This window comes from Bactrocera latifrons, unplaced genomic scaffold (assembly GCF_001853355.1).
Source record: "Bactrocera latifrons isolate USDA-ARS-PBARC rearing strain unplaced genomic scaffold, ASM185335v1 scaffold_219, whole genome shotgun sequence".
NCBI classification, from domain to species: Eukaryota; Metazoa; Arthropoda; class Insecta; order Diptera; family Tephritidae; genus Bactrocera; species Bactrocera latifrons.
In genome coordinates, this window is record NW_017535730.1 from 474,504 (window position 1) to 489,665 (window position 15,162).

Sequence of the window (15,162 nt, forward strand, 5' to 3'; positions counted from 1 at the left end):
RCAAAAGTGGGGTTCCACAGAGTGTTATTTCGATAATATGTAGTGTATATTTTGTATCGATTTCGTTGMAACATTTTCATATTTAAATGCGTCATTATTATGAATTTAAAATTGCAACGCCTGCGGATATGCTATGACATTTRGCATTCTTATTTTTCGTTCGGAATTTTGATTTTGTTGATTTTTCAATACGATTACATTGTAAAATGAAATGAAAAATTCTGATTTTACGCGCTTGCAGGCAGATTTTTCATATTAAATATACGATATTGGCATGCGTCCGTGTGTTGCTGCAAATGCATTGTTCAATTTTGTGTGAATTTTCGATTGTTTTATCACAAAATACCTGTCAAGTGTGTGTTTAATAAAGCAAGGAAAAAAGGGTTTTACATAAATTTCAAATTATTTGCATTCCCGCATAGCAGCAGCGTATAACAATGTCGGTGCATATTTAAGGACGACAGTTGCTTACTGCATTTAAGCGCCTAAAAGTAGACTGCTGCATTTGCCTAAAACTAGCATTTATCAAACGAATTGTACTTAGCAACTCGCCTATTTAATACTCTAAAGCTATGCCAACACTTAGCTTAATCTCAATTATCTCTACATGGCTTAMAAAGCTAGAAAAACACATACAAACATACTACACTTGCGCACACTTTTGTCGTCCAAAACTTTGTAAGCACCTCTCGCACTATGTATAAATAAATAATGTAAAAGTTTTGATTTAATTACGTTGACTTTGCAACTGCACTGCTAATGGACGGCCATTGCCGTTTGATGACGGCGAAGTGGGTCATTTGGTATGTGTTGGTTTGATGGCAGCGTCGCTCCACAAAACCGGTCAAACAGTAGCCCATATTGTAGTCTTCCATCGAGATATTCGAAGTCAGATACAGTTTGAATTCGTCAATTTCCGGCTCTTTACCGCTAGCCGCGCCATCACCATGAACGCCACCACCATCACCATCATCTACACAGTCCATACAAGTGCGGCCGCCCAACGGACTGCCGCCAGTCAACGCTTTTTTGCTGCGAAAATGTCCGGCGATGAGTAGTGAACCCTTCTGTTCGAGCGGCATCATTTTAGCTTTGGTCGATTGCCGTTGTGTGCCGGTAAACTCTTCGATGCGRCAGCGATTCGGTTGCCACCAACAAGGTGTGATGGTCCAGTAACTGGAGGAGGCCGTGCGCGCCCAACCCTCTTCCGGATAGAGCAGTATCTGCAAGAAAACAAATGCAAACCAAATGAGTATTGTAAGTATAGTACAAAAAGCAGCSTAGTGCTAAAATCAAAGGCAAGGTATAAAAAGTGAGAAAGGAGTAAAATGCGAAGCGAAATAGTTCAGCACCGACGCTATGCTGCGCTTCAAGCGCGCACGTAATTGGTAATGCTGTCACAATTGCAAACTTTACGGTTCCCGCAAACGCAAAGTTTTATCGATTTCTTAGTGGGATCGCATAAAGCAGCGTGCCTTTGCCTTCTGAAGTACTTTGTTGTTGGGCAAGAAAGGCGGTGGCAAAAGTTTATTTTGAGGAAATTGCCATTGGTGTTTAATTGAAAATCGAAATTAAAATTTTCGTATAAAAGACAAATGTCACGTTCTTCAGTTTTCCTCTACTTTGGTTTCGTTCTGATATTGCAATCGTTTTTGCGCATAATTGTTCGCCCTTTTCGCTGACAGCAACGCTGGCATTTAATAAAATGTAAATTCTTGATGGAAATTCTTACGCATTTGAGAATAATGTATAAAAAGTGAGAAGAATGTGAAGAAATTATGAAGAATGTGACTAACAAATTCAAATCGAGTTTAGCAGCCTWTGGAAGTGATGGGAAATACTTACACAAAAGTAAAAATTTAGACTCTATTCTTGTAATCTAGTTTTCGTTACATGTCTTCTTGTCACCCTTCTCAGAAAATGGTAATTGAAATAATAACTGTATTCGATCAAGCGTTTTCGCAAAGCTTTCGTCAGAGAAAACTGCTAAAAATTTCCGAAGCATATTTTTTTCGTTTGTGATTGGCTGAGAGTTTTTGTTGGTACGAAGTCTAACTAACGATTGCAATATATAGTATAGTAAGACTTGATCTACTTTGTTCGTGTAAAAGTATAAAAGCTCTTCGAAACAAGTGAAAGTTCAAAAGAACGAGTGTGAAATTTGAGCTTTCATTTGTGTTGAAGAGCTTTTATGCTTTTATATAAACAATATAGCCTAGGTATAAGGACAAGATTTAGCCACGTCTGTATTGATGACAGTAATGGTTTGGGTTCGCYGGCAAAATCTTGAATCAATATAGGCCTTTACTTTGAAATGCTTTAGTCGTAGTCTACAAAAGTAACGAAATCAGAGTTTGTTTTAATGAGCCTTGTACTCGCAATAAAGAATTGCGGATAAGTGTTTTTAAAATGTTATTTATATTTTCTATAACGCGGTATCCAAGTAGAGGTACTTTTTCCAATAGCCTTTTTTGACAGATTACGCTTGATTCTTGTCAAGCTGTCATGTTGTTTTTTTCAGTATTGTTTGGCATTGTATCTTGGCACTTACAAATCGTTCARGTTCTGTAAAGATTGTTTTTCTCACGCTTCGCTCAACTTATGGTCAACCTAATTGGYCTACTGAGCGTACCACTCATAAAACTATCACCCATCTTGAGACCCAACATTCATTATTGAATAATATTCGACTGAGGACGCCTTAAGTTTCTGATTCATTAACACAAGTTGAAACTAATTAACAAAAGGTTTTATCTGGCCAGCTTCCGAAACATTGTCAAAAAACCCTTAACCGATAGTTGTGATTATTTTCCTATACAAAGCTTGACATTTGCATAGAATATTCTCTATAGACCTTTCTTCTTCTACGTCTTAACAACTTCTACAATAGTTGTTGTATGAAGAACCTGSTAACGCCCACTAGACATTGATCTTCGAAAGGCGATTCTGGTATGTAATTTTGCTAAAAAGACACTACCTCGTACATCACTTGATCTGGTTGGGACCCATCTGTATTTGTGCTTATCTTTCTTTCCCTGACTACCTTTTTCTCACTCGATTTCGCAAATTAGTGGTCTTGGGTAGAAACGGGTACTTACTAAGTATCATAGATTGGCCCTTATTACAGGAGACTTTGCTGCCAGTTGCCTATAAAATAATTCGGCTTTTTGCCTAATGTGGCATTGTTCCTAGAGCTCCACTGATAAATATAATGACTGATTTTTGTATGGTTTCCATATCTCTTTCTTTGGAGAGGAATGAGGAAAAACTAATTTATCTGAAATTCCTCGAACTTGTATGAGAGGTTTGACCCGCTTTTGGTATACTTGTATGTGGTATATTACCCTGACTTTCCTTACCACCTCTCATCAGTATGGAAACATCTAAATCAAACTGCCTCCGTTCCATAAAATATGGTTGCACCGATAACATTCTTTACTTCACAATTAAAAAATATTTTTAATCAACATGTGTATATGTACAGTGACTTGCAAGATTAATCACGGTATCAATGTGTACCTTGGGCAATAATTCACTCAAAGAGGCGATTACACCTCAGACCAATTTTTTTAATATACTCCACAGCCGTTCGAGGGATCCAGAGATTGTAGAGGCCCATCTGGCGTTCTAAAAATAGATATTTTCGTGCCCATCTGTTCCTCAACGATTTATTTTGGTTTCGTCCGCCCACACCATCTGCTTTCAGTCATGCAAAAGTTGGCTGCAACTTCCCGTGTCTCCCAGTAARTAAAGGTTTTTTAACCTTTGAGCAACCTTTTAGACCTGCATTTCGTAATACTCTGCAAATTATCTCTGCCGAAACTTTTAAATAACTTCTTTTTTTTACAGACCTTTGCGCATTTTCGCATTCGCCACTTCTTATGCTCCTAATAGCGTTCCATTCCTGAACTGAGCTAAGAATTCTTTTACGGCCTGCTTWATTTTTTATGGACAAATCTGATCCGATTTATTTTTGACTGCATATGTAAGTGTGAATGAAAAAAAAAAAAAATGGATATGCTTCTGGAACGTGACCAATTTTGTGATCCACTGTATATTTTATGTCTATATATTTGAACAAATGCTTAATACAACAGAATTTTATTTTGTATGTGAGTATGAGTTCCTGCCTATTTGTGGGCGATAATTTACTCCCCAGTCAGACTTCAGAGTAAATCTTCCAACCCTGCCGCTGTTGTTGTTGTATTGGCTATTTTAAAATTGATTGTTTGCACAACTGTGCGAAAATTAAGTTTCCAGATTGCAAGTTAAATTATTCGGTCAGTATGGAACATTTTCATARATTAAACGTTCAAATTCAAACGTTSAATYGTGGAGTAAACATTGACTTCAGTTMTACRGAAACTATGGTATAAGGCTCCCTTTCAAGGAATGTGATCGGCCCGGTAGTAAGTCTCGGATAATAATCCATACCAAATGTTTTTAAAATATTTCGTCAAATGAAAAAGCTTTGCACAAAGCTCTTGAATCYGRTCGTTTAGTTTATATGACAACTATATGCTGTAGTGATACGAAATTGATGGTCCCAAAAAATTTTAGATCGGTATCTCAGAAACTGARAGACTAGTTAGTACCATATATACAGGYGGACATGGCTAGATCGACTCAGCTCGTCMYGCTGTCCATTTATAAATGAACGGTGATCCATTTCGTGGTTATCTCTTATTTTAAAGAAAAAACACAGAAAYTTMAAATTTAATGGGGAACAGTTATTATCATTCGAAAGAACAGTCTTTGCCGTTTACTCTCTGCAGATTATCTCTTTAAAATTTTAGCTGCGGCTACGCCTCACATAATCCATCCGTTAAGTTCAATTTTCGATGACTCGTTCGACATTTCGGCTGTTAACTGGCGAAGGACAGCCGTGATGATTTGTTCCAAGGCCTGAATCGAAACGGGATTGTCCGCATGGACTTAAGATATCCCCCTGAAAAAAGTCTAACAGTGTGATATCACACGATCTGGGTGGCCAACTGASCGTTYCAAAACGWGAAACTATCTGCTCAGCGAAGTGTTCTCTCAATATATTTTGAAATTTTTGTAGAGTCCAAATATAATAGAATTTAATTTTATTCAAATCTTATTATAATGAATATAGTTTGTTCGATTCTCTACTCTCAAACGTTTGGCGAACGTAGACAACTTATTTTTCATACAAACTTTTATTTGCCCATGATATCACACATTCTCCTAATTCTGACTGGGTTCTTTCCATTACATACATACAATTACAAAACCAATAACAATAATTATCCCATACAATTAAAATAAAGGCAATAACAACAATCCATCCGAGCACAATTGGTTTTCCACGCTTTTGCGGGTTTTGCGGTAAAGAATGCCATTTAATTGTTGCTTTTGTTTTAATTGGAATGCATGTGGAGCATTTTCAGGCTATTGTTCTTATATTTGTATTGTGTATATGAATTTGTGTATTCATGTGGTAGAAATAATTAACATAAAATTTATTGGTCCAATTAAATATATTTCTCCAACAAGTTAGGATGATGGGGTGTCATTGATTCTTCTAAGTACACCATTAATGCTAAACGGATGACATTGTCGTTATAGCAATATCGATACCATTCAAACAGGACTCATCCTAGCAAAAAAGATAGTGCGTAAACGTTGAACTTAACATAAGTTTATCAAAATTGGCCATCATTCCTTTAACAAGAAGACGATTTTTTCAATCTTTGAGAATTGTTCATACTCCAAGGGTTGGAAGTGGCTAGGTTTGACGAAATTAAATATCCAGCGTTAGTACTAGATTCAAAACATAGGTGAGAAAGCATGTGGACTCAATGATTGCGAAAGCAAACTGAGTGTTAATGGTGTGCAAACTCCTAGCTGCCCCTAGCTGGAACTGCAAACCAAATATACTACGCTGGATGTCCATGATAGTCAGACGAATGATTTCATATAGAGGGGATCATCTGTGTCAAGAGTTTCACTTACAATTGTTGAGGAAGAGCTGATGAAAGTTCGGCAWACGTGAGCACTAAAGGTAATTCCGCTCCGCATCGTTGTGGAGATGACAGCTAATTTTAGCCTTGCTGTCTTCTGGGCATGGTAACAACAGGTTAGTAGGCGCTCAGAAATAGAGTGTCATTGGAGAAAGTCTACTGTTGGCACTCTTTCCCGGAGACGACATTACCAAGCCAATTTATTTTGAAAAATGTTTCAAAGTCTCACTGGAAAGCAAAAGTGAATCGGASTACTCCATACCTGAGGAACAAGCAACTAGATCTGATATAATGTGACCACGTATCAAACTACTGCCAGATTTCCAAGCATTTTTTAGAGAAAAACTATCAWGGGGAAACGGATTGACGCAACTAGTCTGATAGGACCGGAACCGTTCTTCGCTGTGAGCCCCCACAATTTACGAGAGGAGCTACGGAAAACGGAAAGGGCCAGTATAAAACGTCATTGACAAATCGGTGCATGGCCTTCGACTGTTCAAGAAACTAAGATGTAGAACACCTTATTTGAAGCATTGTTTGGTTGTTCGAAAAAGTTTTTTTTACGGTATTAATGCAATTTTATTGGAATACAGACCATGTTTTGCTTTATTTTTATATGTTCTTACAGAAAATCTTTATGTAACATATAAGAGCCTGCAAAGCAAGTTTCCGGAGCTGCTTGTGAGTAAATAGCGATATGTGTGGCCTGGTGTTGTCCTGATGGAGCACGCTTCCTCTCCTATTAGTCAAAACTGTGCGGGATATGAGCGATTGTTTTCTTCAGATGGTCCAACTGATAGTAGAATAGGTCCGAATTAAAGTTGGGAGATAGAGAAGCAACTCATGGTAGTTGTATATTTYCTTGAAAGTCCACTAAACACCTAACACAATTTTTCTGACCGTCAATACTGGCTTGCCCAACGTTGCACCGGTTCATTGGTATTCGTTTACGACTGTTTTCACTTGACGTTTTCATAAGTGACCTGTATTTTAACTCGGTAAGCATCCGCATCAGAAATATTTTGATTTCTTTGCGATCAGCAAATGGCAAATGACTTAAACCGTTTAGTTATGCAAYGTTTAGCTCCTGGCCGAACCCTAGATGATGGTTGGACTCGACGTTTAAAGATGTTTTGACAACTGGCTTTTATTATTATTTTAGCTATTATGATATCTGGATCATATATATCAAACTTAGTTTCTTAATCCTATTTCACAATGAAGTTAAATTAGATTTGCTTCGTTGTTTACTTCTTAAATTCCTAGTGTTATTAGGTACTTACTGTGCATGAAGTCTTAGCGCGCTGACTTAGTAGTAGACAAAAAAGTAGTCTACAATAGTAGATATTCACACATGTGTTTCGACAAGCTCGTACACATATTTATATGCAATTATGACCCCTTAGGAAATCGARACTTTATCGTACTGCCTGCTTTGTCTCCTAACTAATCCATTTTAAATCCTATTAGTCAAGCATTTCCTTGAAACTTTGCATGGAATACTCCTTGTAGTGAATAACTTGTTGTAAAGTTTTTGCGTAGGATAGAAAACGTTGTCAAGGTGTGTATATAAGAGAGCTTTTAACGTTATCACTTATGATTTATTGTTGCTGTAGCGCTTAATTTTTTCCTGCAAGTTTCGTTTATGCTACCCAACAGCCTCCTAAGTACATAGCTACGTATATGCCTACTTTTGGACATACATACCATGTGTGTGAGTATGGATGGACGTATGGATGAGCTCACATACTATTTGTTAAACAAAGGATCGTAAGCATAGTCACAACGGAATTCGCAGCCACAAATAGACAGTCACCGAGAGGAGAGTGGAATGTCTAGAGGTGAAATGTGTTTGAGCACACTTCGAAGAATTACGAGCCTTTTTCAGGTAAAAGAAATGTAAGTTGGCAGTTGCCAGAAAGTTACGAGTAACTAAAGTGGCCAACTGATGTGTATAAACACAAGGGATGAACCAACAAAAAAGAACACACATACTATAAATGGATGCAAAAGCAACAATGGCATAACGAAAGAAATTGAATGTATGACCGCAAATAATGAATGTAGGCAAATATTTCCAAGTACATACTTGTGCCTGCATGTAAATACATACGGATTTGATAAGAACTAAAAACAAAAGTAAGTGCTTGCAAATATAAAGTTTTAAMTTCTCTGTGAATGTGTGTGTTTCTTGTGAGCTAAGCACAAAACTTTAACCAAAAGCTAGTTAGAAAWTGTGGACTATTTTTTCCAGCCATTTCGCCGGGTTCGTAGAAGTATGAAGACCSAAATGCTTCAACTGAGCKAAAGTTGGATAGTGGAGGAGAAAGTGTCTAGATATCTTCAGTTAACTTTAGKTCCTGATAGTTTTACACGTTGCGTCCTCCAAAATCTTTAGCTTTACAGCGTAAGTGCCAATGGAACAGTTCCAGTTAGAACACCTATCATTGTGGCAATATGAATCATGGTAAGAACTAGCAGTTYCATGGAMTTTTTRTGTTCTACTTTGCTCARAAGAATACTCCATATGTGCTGGTTGYTTGGTAGCTTCATGCTATAGCTACAGAGGTCATGCATTTCTTGACTAGCTTTTAGCTCACCGTCAGTCTCCTCAAGGCTTTTATAAAAGCTCTGTTAACGATGTAGATGTAGACCTAAAAGAAATCGCACTTTTTAGAAGTACATCGGGTGCTACATACATTAAAGACTGCCATCTTAGTGAGTTTGCAGATTTTTGGGAACAGATTTTCATAATTGTCAACTTTCCAGCTTTATTTTTGATGAGATGATAAAACTAGTAAAAATCAGTTTAGATTATATGTTATTAGAAAGATAACTTACTAAGACGTCTTTTCAGACAGTTTTGTGCTTGATTTACACTGAGCATGTCTCAAAGATAGACACCAATAGAGAGGAAATGCGCCATATTTTATAGTTTTTCTTCGTTAAAGTCCAAAACGAAAGTCAGACGGYTGAAAATGTGAAAAAAATTATGGTMTGTAACAGGCAATTCGCGGAAGCTTGGTTTCGTCGATCTCGTTCTGGTGAATTTGATACCAAGTTCTGGAAGCTTTATTGTCATCGATAAAATAATGGAAATCGTCGATTCCGGTCGTCATCTGACCACTGCAACGATTGCCCAGGAGTTAAACATTGATCTCTTGTATGTCATCGGTCAGGCTCGATCAATGGGCACCACATAAGTTAACGCACACTAACCTTAAGCACTGAATTTCCACYAGCGAATCCCATGAAGTCCGATGCATTTCGGCAGCAGATGGTTACAATTGATATCTAACGAGTCACTAACGACCGCGTCAAACAAAAACAATCGTGGTCTAATTGCAATGAGCTGTTACTAATTGTGGAAAACTAAGTTGAAGGTCAGCTTTTGCTTTCGACTTTGATGATATCGGAAATTTTCTACTATAACCAGATGCCCTACGGTCGAATTCTTAATTTAAACCTGTATTGTCAATAATTGGACGGAAAGGGMAGGAACTGTGGTTATGAAGACAACATCCAGTCAAATACATCGATAATGACTCACTAGAAAATCTTGTTTCTGGCTGAACACAGCTGCTTTAGAAAGTACTTACACAAATATGGGCATGGTGATGGACTGCTMTTTCTGTGGAAATGGGAGTAAAATCACGTGGCACATTTTATTTCTGTGTCAGTGCCTGTATAGACGAAAGAGAGAAACTATAGAAACACCGAAGCGGCTGAGCTCTGAAAATATAGTAACATGATCCGATCCCTGTAGATGTGGAATTCGAGAATSTAGCTCGAAAACTCTGATACAGCTTAGAAGCAAAGCGTGGCAAAGAGAAAAAACGAAGGACGAGTGATGAACGAAGAGTAGGAAAATTAGACGTAGAGCCATCCGGCTAAAGCTCATCCGCGCAAAAAACTGTTTGCCGGCGGTTTGTGAAAAAAAAATAAAGAGCCTTTAGCAGACGAAGTGCAGGATTTAGTACGGAAATCTACTATTTTCCAGGTCCGCAGACTGAAATGGCGCGTCATGATCCGGGATGAAGTAATGCTACCTTTTTCAGATTAGAAGCGGCGGGAATATAGTTGGGATGTTTTTATGTGGAACTGGACCTCTGGACCTGGCTTCAACTAGTTTCGACCGCCTCTCGTCTATTGAGAATGAATTTGCTGACGAATCATTTCCAATTTTCCGAGTGAATGAGGGAATTATAAAACTGTACGAATATGACATACTGGAATGTGAGCATAAAACTGTATATCACCCACTTGTGAGGCAAAATCTAAGAGGCTCAAAGCAAATTGGTATTACACCCAAACTAAATCTGCTTAAATTGATAGGCTTTGTYACGCATTAAAATTTCAAGAATTCACACACCTATTTAATGTATGCTTATGATAGTCACTAGGTCAACTAACTCTCGCCCAAATAAAAGCAATCGTTTCACGCATATCGTTAGCAAAGGTCACTGACAAGCCTTACAAACTGACAAGCAAACGAAAAACTACCCATTGGGATCACTGGTTGGCTTGCATGAGGATAAGAAGGATGCATGAAAAAAGATCGACAATTATTTCAATAAACGAGTATTGAGGTGTGTGCATTACGCACGCTTAGAATTTATGCTTGAAGGTGTGGCGAGACCTTGGAAAAGTGCTCAACTCAAGAGCGGTGTAAGGTGTGTGTGTGGAGTGTTAGATATCTTTGTTGGTCAGCTTTTTGACGAGGGTCGTTGCTACGATTGCCKCTCATTGTCGGCCATAAAATGTCTGAAATGGCAGCCACGTTGCGGATAATAAATTGTCGCATACATGTGTGCAAACAAAGGGTCATGCGTTCGCTCAAGCTCAAGCTCACCTGTGTGACCAATGAATTGGTAATTCAGGCAAMATGAACGTGTGGCCTTAGACACACGCACACAAAAGAAATGAGCAATGAATGTAATTTGCCAGCGARGGCGGGCAGCAAGTGAGGCTGTCAGCTGGATTGTGGGTAAGAAATGCCTGTTTGTGGCGTGTGAAGAGGTCGTGCTGGCTGGTTCGCCTGTCGTCAGTCAGGCCTATAGAGGGTTGTGGTGGCGTATTCGTTCTTTTTTTTGTTTTTTTTTTTTTAGTGAAAACTTTCTAATTCAAGTGTTCTTATGTTGGCATTTAATCGCACGGAATTTACACGTTCGCATAAAGAGCCGAGCTTCGTTGGAGGCTTAAGGTGGCAAGATGTTTCTGGGTCTCTTTTATTAATGTTTTAGTATATGAGTGTCTGTAAGTTCCAGCGAGCTGCTGATTTAGAGTATGCATATTGAAAATCTCTCAATTCCCACAGTAACCGGTTTGTTTTCGTATTTTCGCTATGTGGCATCAACAGCAACGGCTTTATCAAGTGTGCAACAGGTGGTTCAGTGATGCGCGTACGTTGCTGCTTTTCAGCATTTCTTTTTCAATGCTACGCTATCTACACTTTCGTTAAACCCTAGGTAGCCTATAGGGGCTATTATTGTTGTTGTCGTGTGGTTGGTTTCCGATTGTTGCTTTTTCACACTTGGGATTTGAAATATTCATAAATATAGAAATTATTTGCGCGTGCTGGCGGCAACAACAATCTATAAATATCGGCGCATATTTTTCACACAAACTCAACATATATACATACATACATATGAATATATATGTATATAAAAATACCTTGCATTGTATGTATAGCCTGTCTCTTATACACATCTCAATCTATAAATATCGGCGCATATTTTTCACACAAACTCAACATATATACATACATACATATGAATATATATGTATATAAAAATACCTTGCATTGTATGTATAGCCACCTCTGTAAATATTTAATGCCGCTGTGTGCATGGGCCGCCCTGTGTTTACTCGTTTGCTTACAAGCGCATTTAAGTAATTGTGTGGGCAAGCGGAAAAATATGAAATCCCCCGKGCTGGTCCATTTGTGCACACACATCATGTCTTGTTGTGCTTTCAATTACAATCGCCCACGGCTGACAGGGCGTATGAGTGATCATCATTATAGCAAATTGTCGGCGGCGCATCGCTGTACGTTTGTTTCAGCGTGCAGGGGGTGCGTGTGTGGCAGTCGGCGGCACTTAACACCTCGCCTGGTTGCTTGTGTAATCGTGATTCATATTTTTGTGGCTTTGTTGTGTTTGTTGTTGCGTTGTAAACGWTGTGTTTTGTGCGTTAATGAGCTGTGCAAGTATGAATTTCCCCCGCTTGCGCCACAGCGCACGGGAAAACATTAATATTTATGCGCTCTTTTGCAGTTTTCGTTTTACCATAGAGGTAATATATAAACCTYTGCTCCTATATTCGAAGGTTGTTAATGAAAAGCATACTTACGGAATTGCTAACAAAATATGATACTATCTGTTTTTGCTGCTTATAAAAGAGTATTTATCAGGCATACCTACTTAGTTTGAAAAAATATTAGTGTAATTGCTGTTGGCTGTTGCTATTTGGTGAGGRTCTGGCGACTTTGAGACTGTGTAAATGATGAGAAATGAGAGAATATTGATAAATTCGCTCAAAGAGCTYGTAARACARGACAGAAATTRTAGTTSAAGTTRTTATTATTCCAATGAATTGGAKATTCCAASTGTAGCCCCTAATCTTTCTAATGGAGTGGAGAAATGTCYCTTTTTCTGCTTMCCTTGGCGGGTACTGCGCCGAATACTTTAAGAGCTGGAGTGTTTTCATTCATTSGRACGGCATGACCTAGCCMTCGTAGCCGCTGTCTCTTAATTCGCTGAACTATGTCAATGGCGACGCACATATATCTCGTGTAGCTCATTGTTTGTTGTTGTTATTTTAAWGGATGCATTATTCCCGTTAGGATGGTGAGGATTAGATAGGTTGTCGTCGAAGGCATCCAAAGAAAGGCCCAAGAAACGTGCTSTTTCRACGAGGGYGAACCACAGCGTGAGAGATATCAGATGTTTGGGGTTGGGGAGGGAATGCAAAGAGGTGGCTAATGTCATACGGTGACTTATTGCGCGCAGTACATATATTAGATACGTCGGRGTCTATTCTGAATGGGTAAGAGTTTAACCTGCTAAAATATTCAGAATGAAGCTGCGCAAGAGTCACTCTCGTTTCTCGCGGCAACTCGAGCTCGAGAACATTGAAAGAGAGTCGATGAAGTTGTTGATGACTCCACAATGCTGTAAAATAAACAATTCCTACGACAAATACACTTTACTATTGACCTGACCTAGAACAACTTAAGCCATGTCTATAGCATTCTTATAGTTATTTTGAAGAAACTGGTTTCGGAAGATTTTGTATACGAATAGCTCTATAGCAACACTTCTTGAGTTTTTGTCCACATTCTATTATGGAATAGAATGGATTGTTCTTATTGATATTCGGCATGCCTTACCATTTTTAAGATCATTTCCTTATGTCACTAGCATAGAAATCCTCATCYGTATTGGCAAAAAATCTGGTCGATGTCATAAGTTTCTTTTTAAGCAAAGCTTAGATGATCGGAACCATTCGGCGTAGACAAMGCTCGTAGTATTCACTTGCTGAGGGATCATAAAGTGGTTGATTAAGAACCTTATAACCACCGGAATCTTCTGGCGAGTCACTATCGACGTGTGTGGCCGTGCGTTGCCTATGGAATATAGTTCCATCTCCGGGCTGAAATGCGCAAAGATGTTAAGAGAAAAAAATTACGTGGATCTCTTAAGATTTAAACCTGCTGGTAGTYGACCAGCACTTGTTGATGTGYTCTGSGGTCCAACAGCCCAGTAGTTAACCATAAGATGCCAAAGCAGCTCCTACCCGTTCACATTCCGCGGTAATTGACTCAGAAACGCCTTTGTTATSAAGCTCAACAGCAGTATGGTTTCCTGCAGTACCATTGTAGACGGGCCAAAACCAGTCTAATCGTAAAATAACTCGACGATGGAGATAAGACTGCAACATGGTTCTATTTTCAAACTAAAACCCTCAAAGATTCTGAKTGAAAAAAGTATAATTTATCACGGGCCAGGAGGATTTAGATACTGCACAGTTGCTGGTAGTCGACTAGCGCTTGCTGATTTGGTCTGATGTTCAACATGGCACTAAAACTAGAAGAAGCTAAAGGAGCTCCAACCCGTTTTCATTCCGCGTTTATTGAGATTAAAGCGCTTATTTATCAAGCTCAACAGCCTGACGGTTTCCTGTAATACCTCTGTGGCGAGGCAACCAAACCAGCCTAATCAAAAATAACTCGAGCATGGAGATAAGGAGGATTATTAAGCCTTCAGTTTAAAAAATAATTTTACCTCATATATATAATCTAACAGCTTAGCACATATTTTGGATAAAGCGCTAAGTGTACGAATGGTGGTTGTCTCCGATAAGCAATGTTCTAAACCATTCTACTAATTATGGTACAATTTTATCACTGAAACTTAGTGGTGTAGAATTGCATATCTAAGCTTAGAGCAGCATTTCCTGACGAACCGTCTGTTGATCACAGATTTTTTGCTTTCAAACGACAATAATAAAATAGAATATCCGACAGTACGCCCACAATAACGCCAACCTCTTTCATAAGCCAGTAAATCCTAGTTTACTATCACTTTCCATTTTCAAAGTATAACTATAAAACGAAGTGCTGTGGCCGCCGGTTTTGCGGGCTTTTAAATAAACCTCTTTGGTCATTTAATTTCAGCTGACTGCATTAAATCACGGAATAAACAAAGATTATAAGTGGATAACAGCGCTGACTGTTTTCCATTTATTATTTTTAAACTCTTTTGCGCCATTTTCCTCCGCACGCTCTTCYCGCGCTCCCTTGCAGCGAATGAATGAACGAATGATCCGGCTTTAATCCATTTAATAGACTGTACTCTCGGTTGCTTTGCTTAATTTCTGCCCTACTAACCGGGTGCTCATTTGGAATGTCGCAATAACAACAAAAAACAACAACAACAATTGACAACAAAAAGTACAATTGCATAATAATTGCAGTGTTCGCTCCACCCATTCCAGCCATTATGGCGAGTGCGGCGTGCGGTGGCAGCGCCATTCGCGTTGACGGTGAAAATGCGCGGTATGTGTGTGTGTTCGTGGGGAGAGAATCAAGGGAGCACATATTCTGTTCGCTGAAAATATGTAAATGCTGTTGCAATATTTTTAATGTCGATTAAAAAATGATGGTGACATT

The 15,162-nt window shown here is 38.6% G+C and overlaps 1 protein-coding gene across 1 annotated transcript; it reads right to left on the minus strand.

Annotated features, from left to right (window-relative positions):
- Positions 1-682: 682 nt before the first annotated feature.
- Positions 683-13,931, minus strand: LOC108968487. The gene is made up of 3 exons (XM_018932549.1): positions 13,788-13,931; positions 13,494-13,643; positions 683-1,223 (listed from the first exon to the last, which is right to left on the minus strand). Exons 1-3 carry the CDS (start codon positions 13,929-13,931, stop codon positions 732-734), a joined length of 786 nt encoding a protein of 261 aa, XP_018788094.1. The 3' UTR covers positions 683-731.
- Between the last annotated feature and the right edge of the window lie 1,231 nt (positions 13,932-15,162).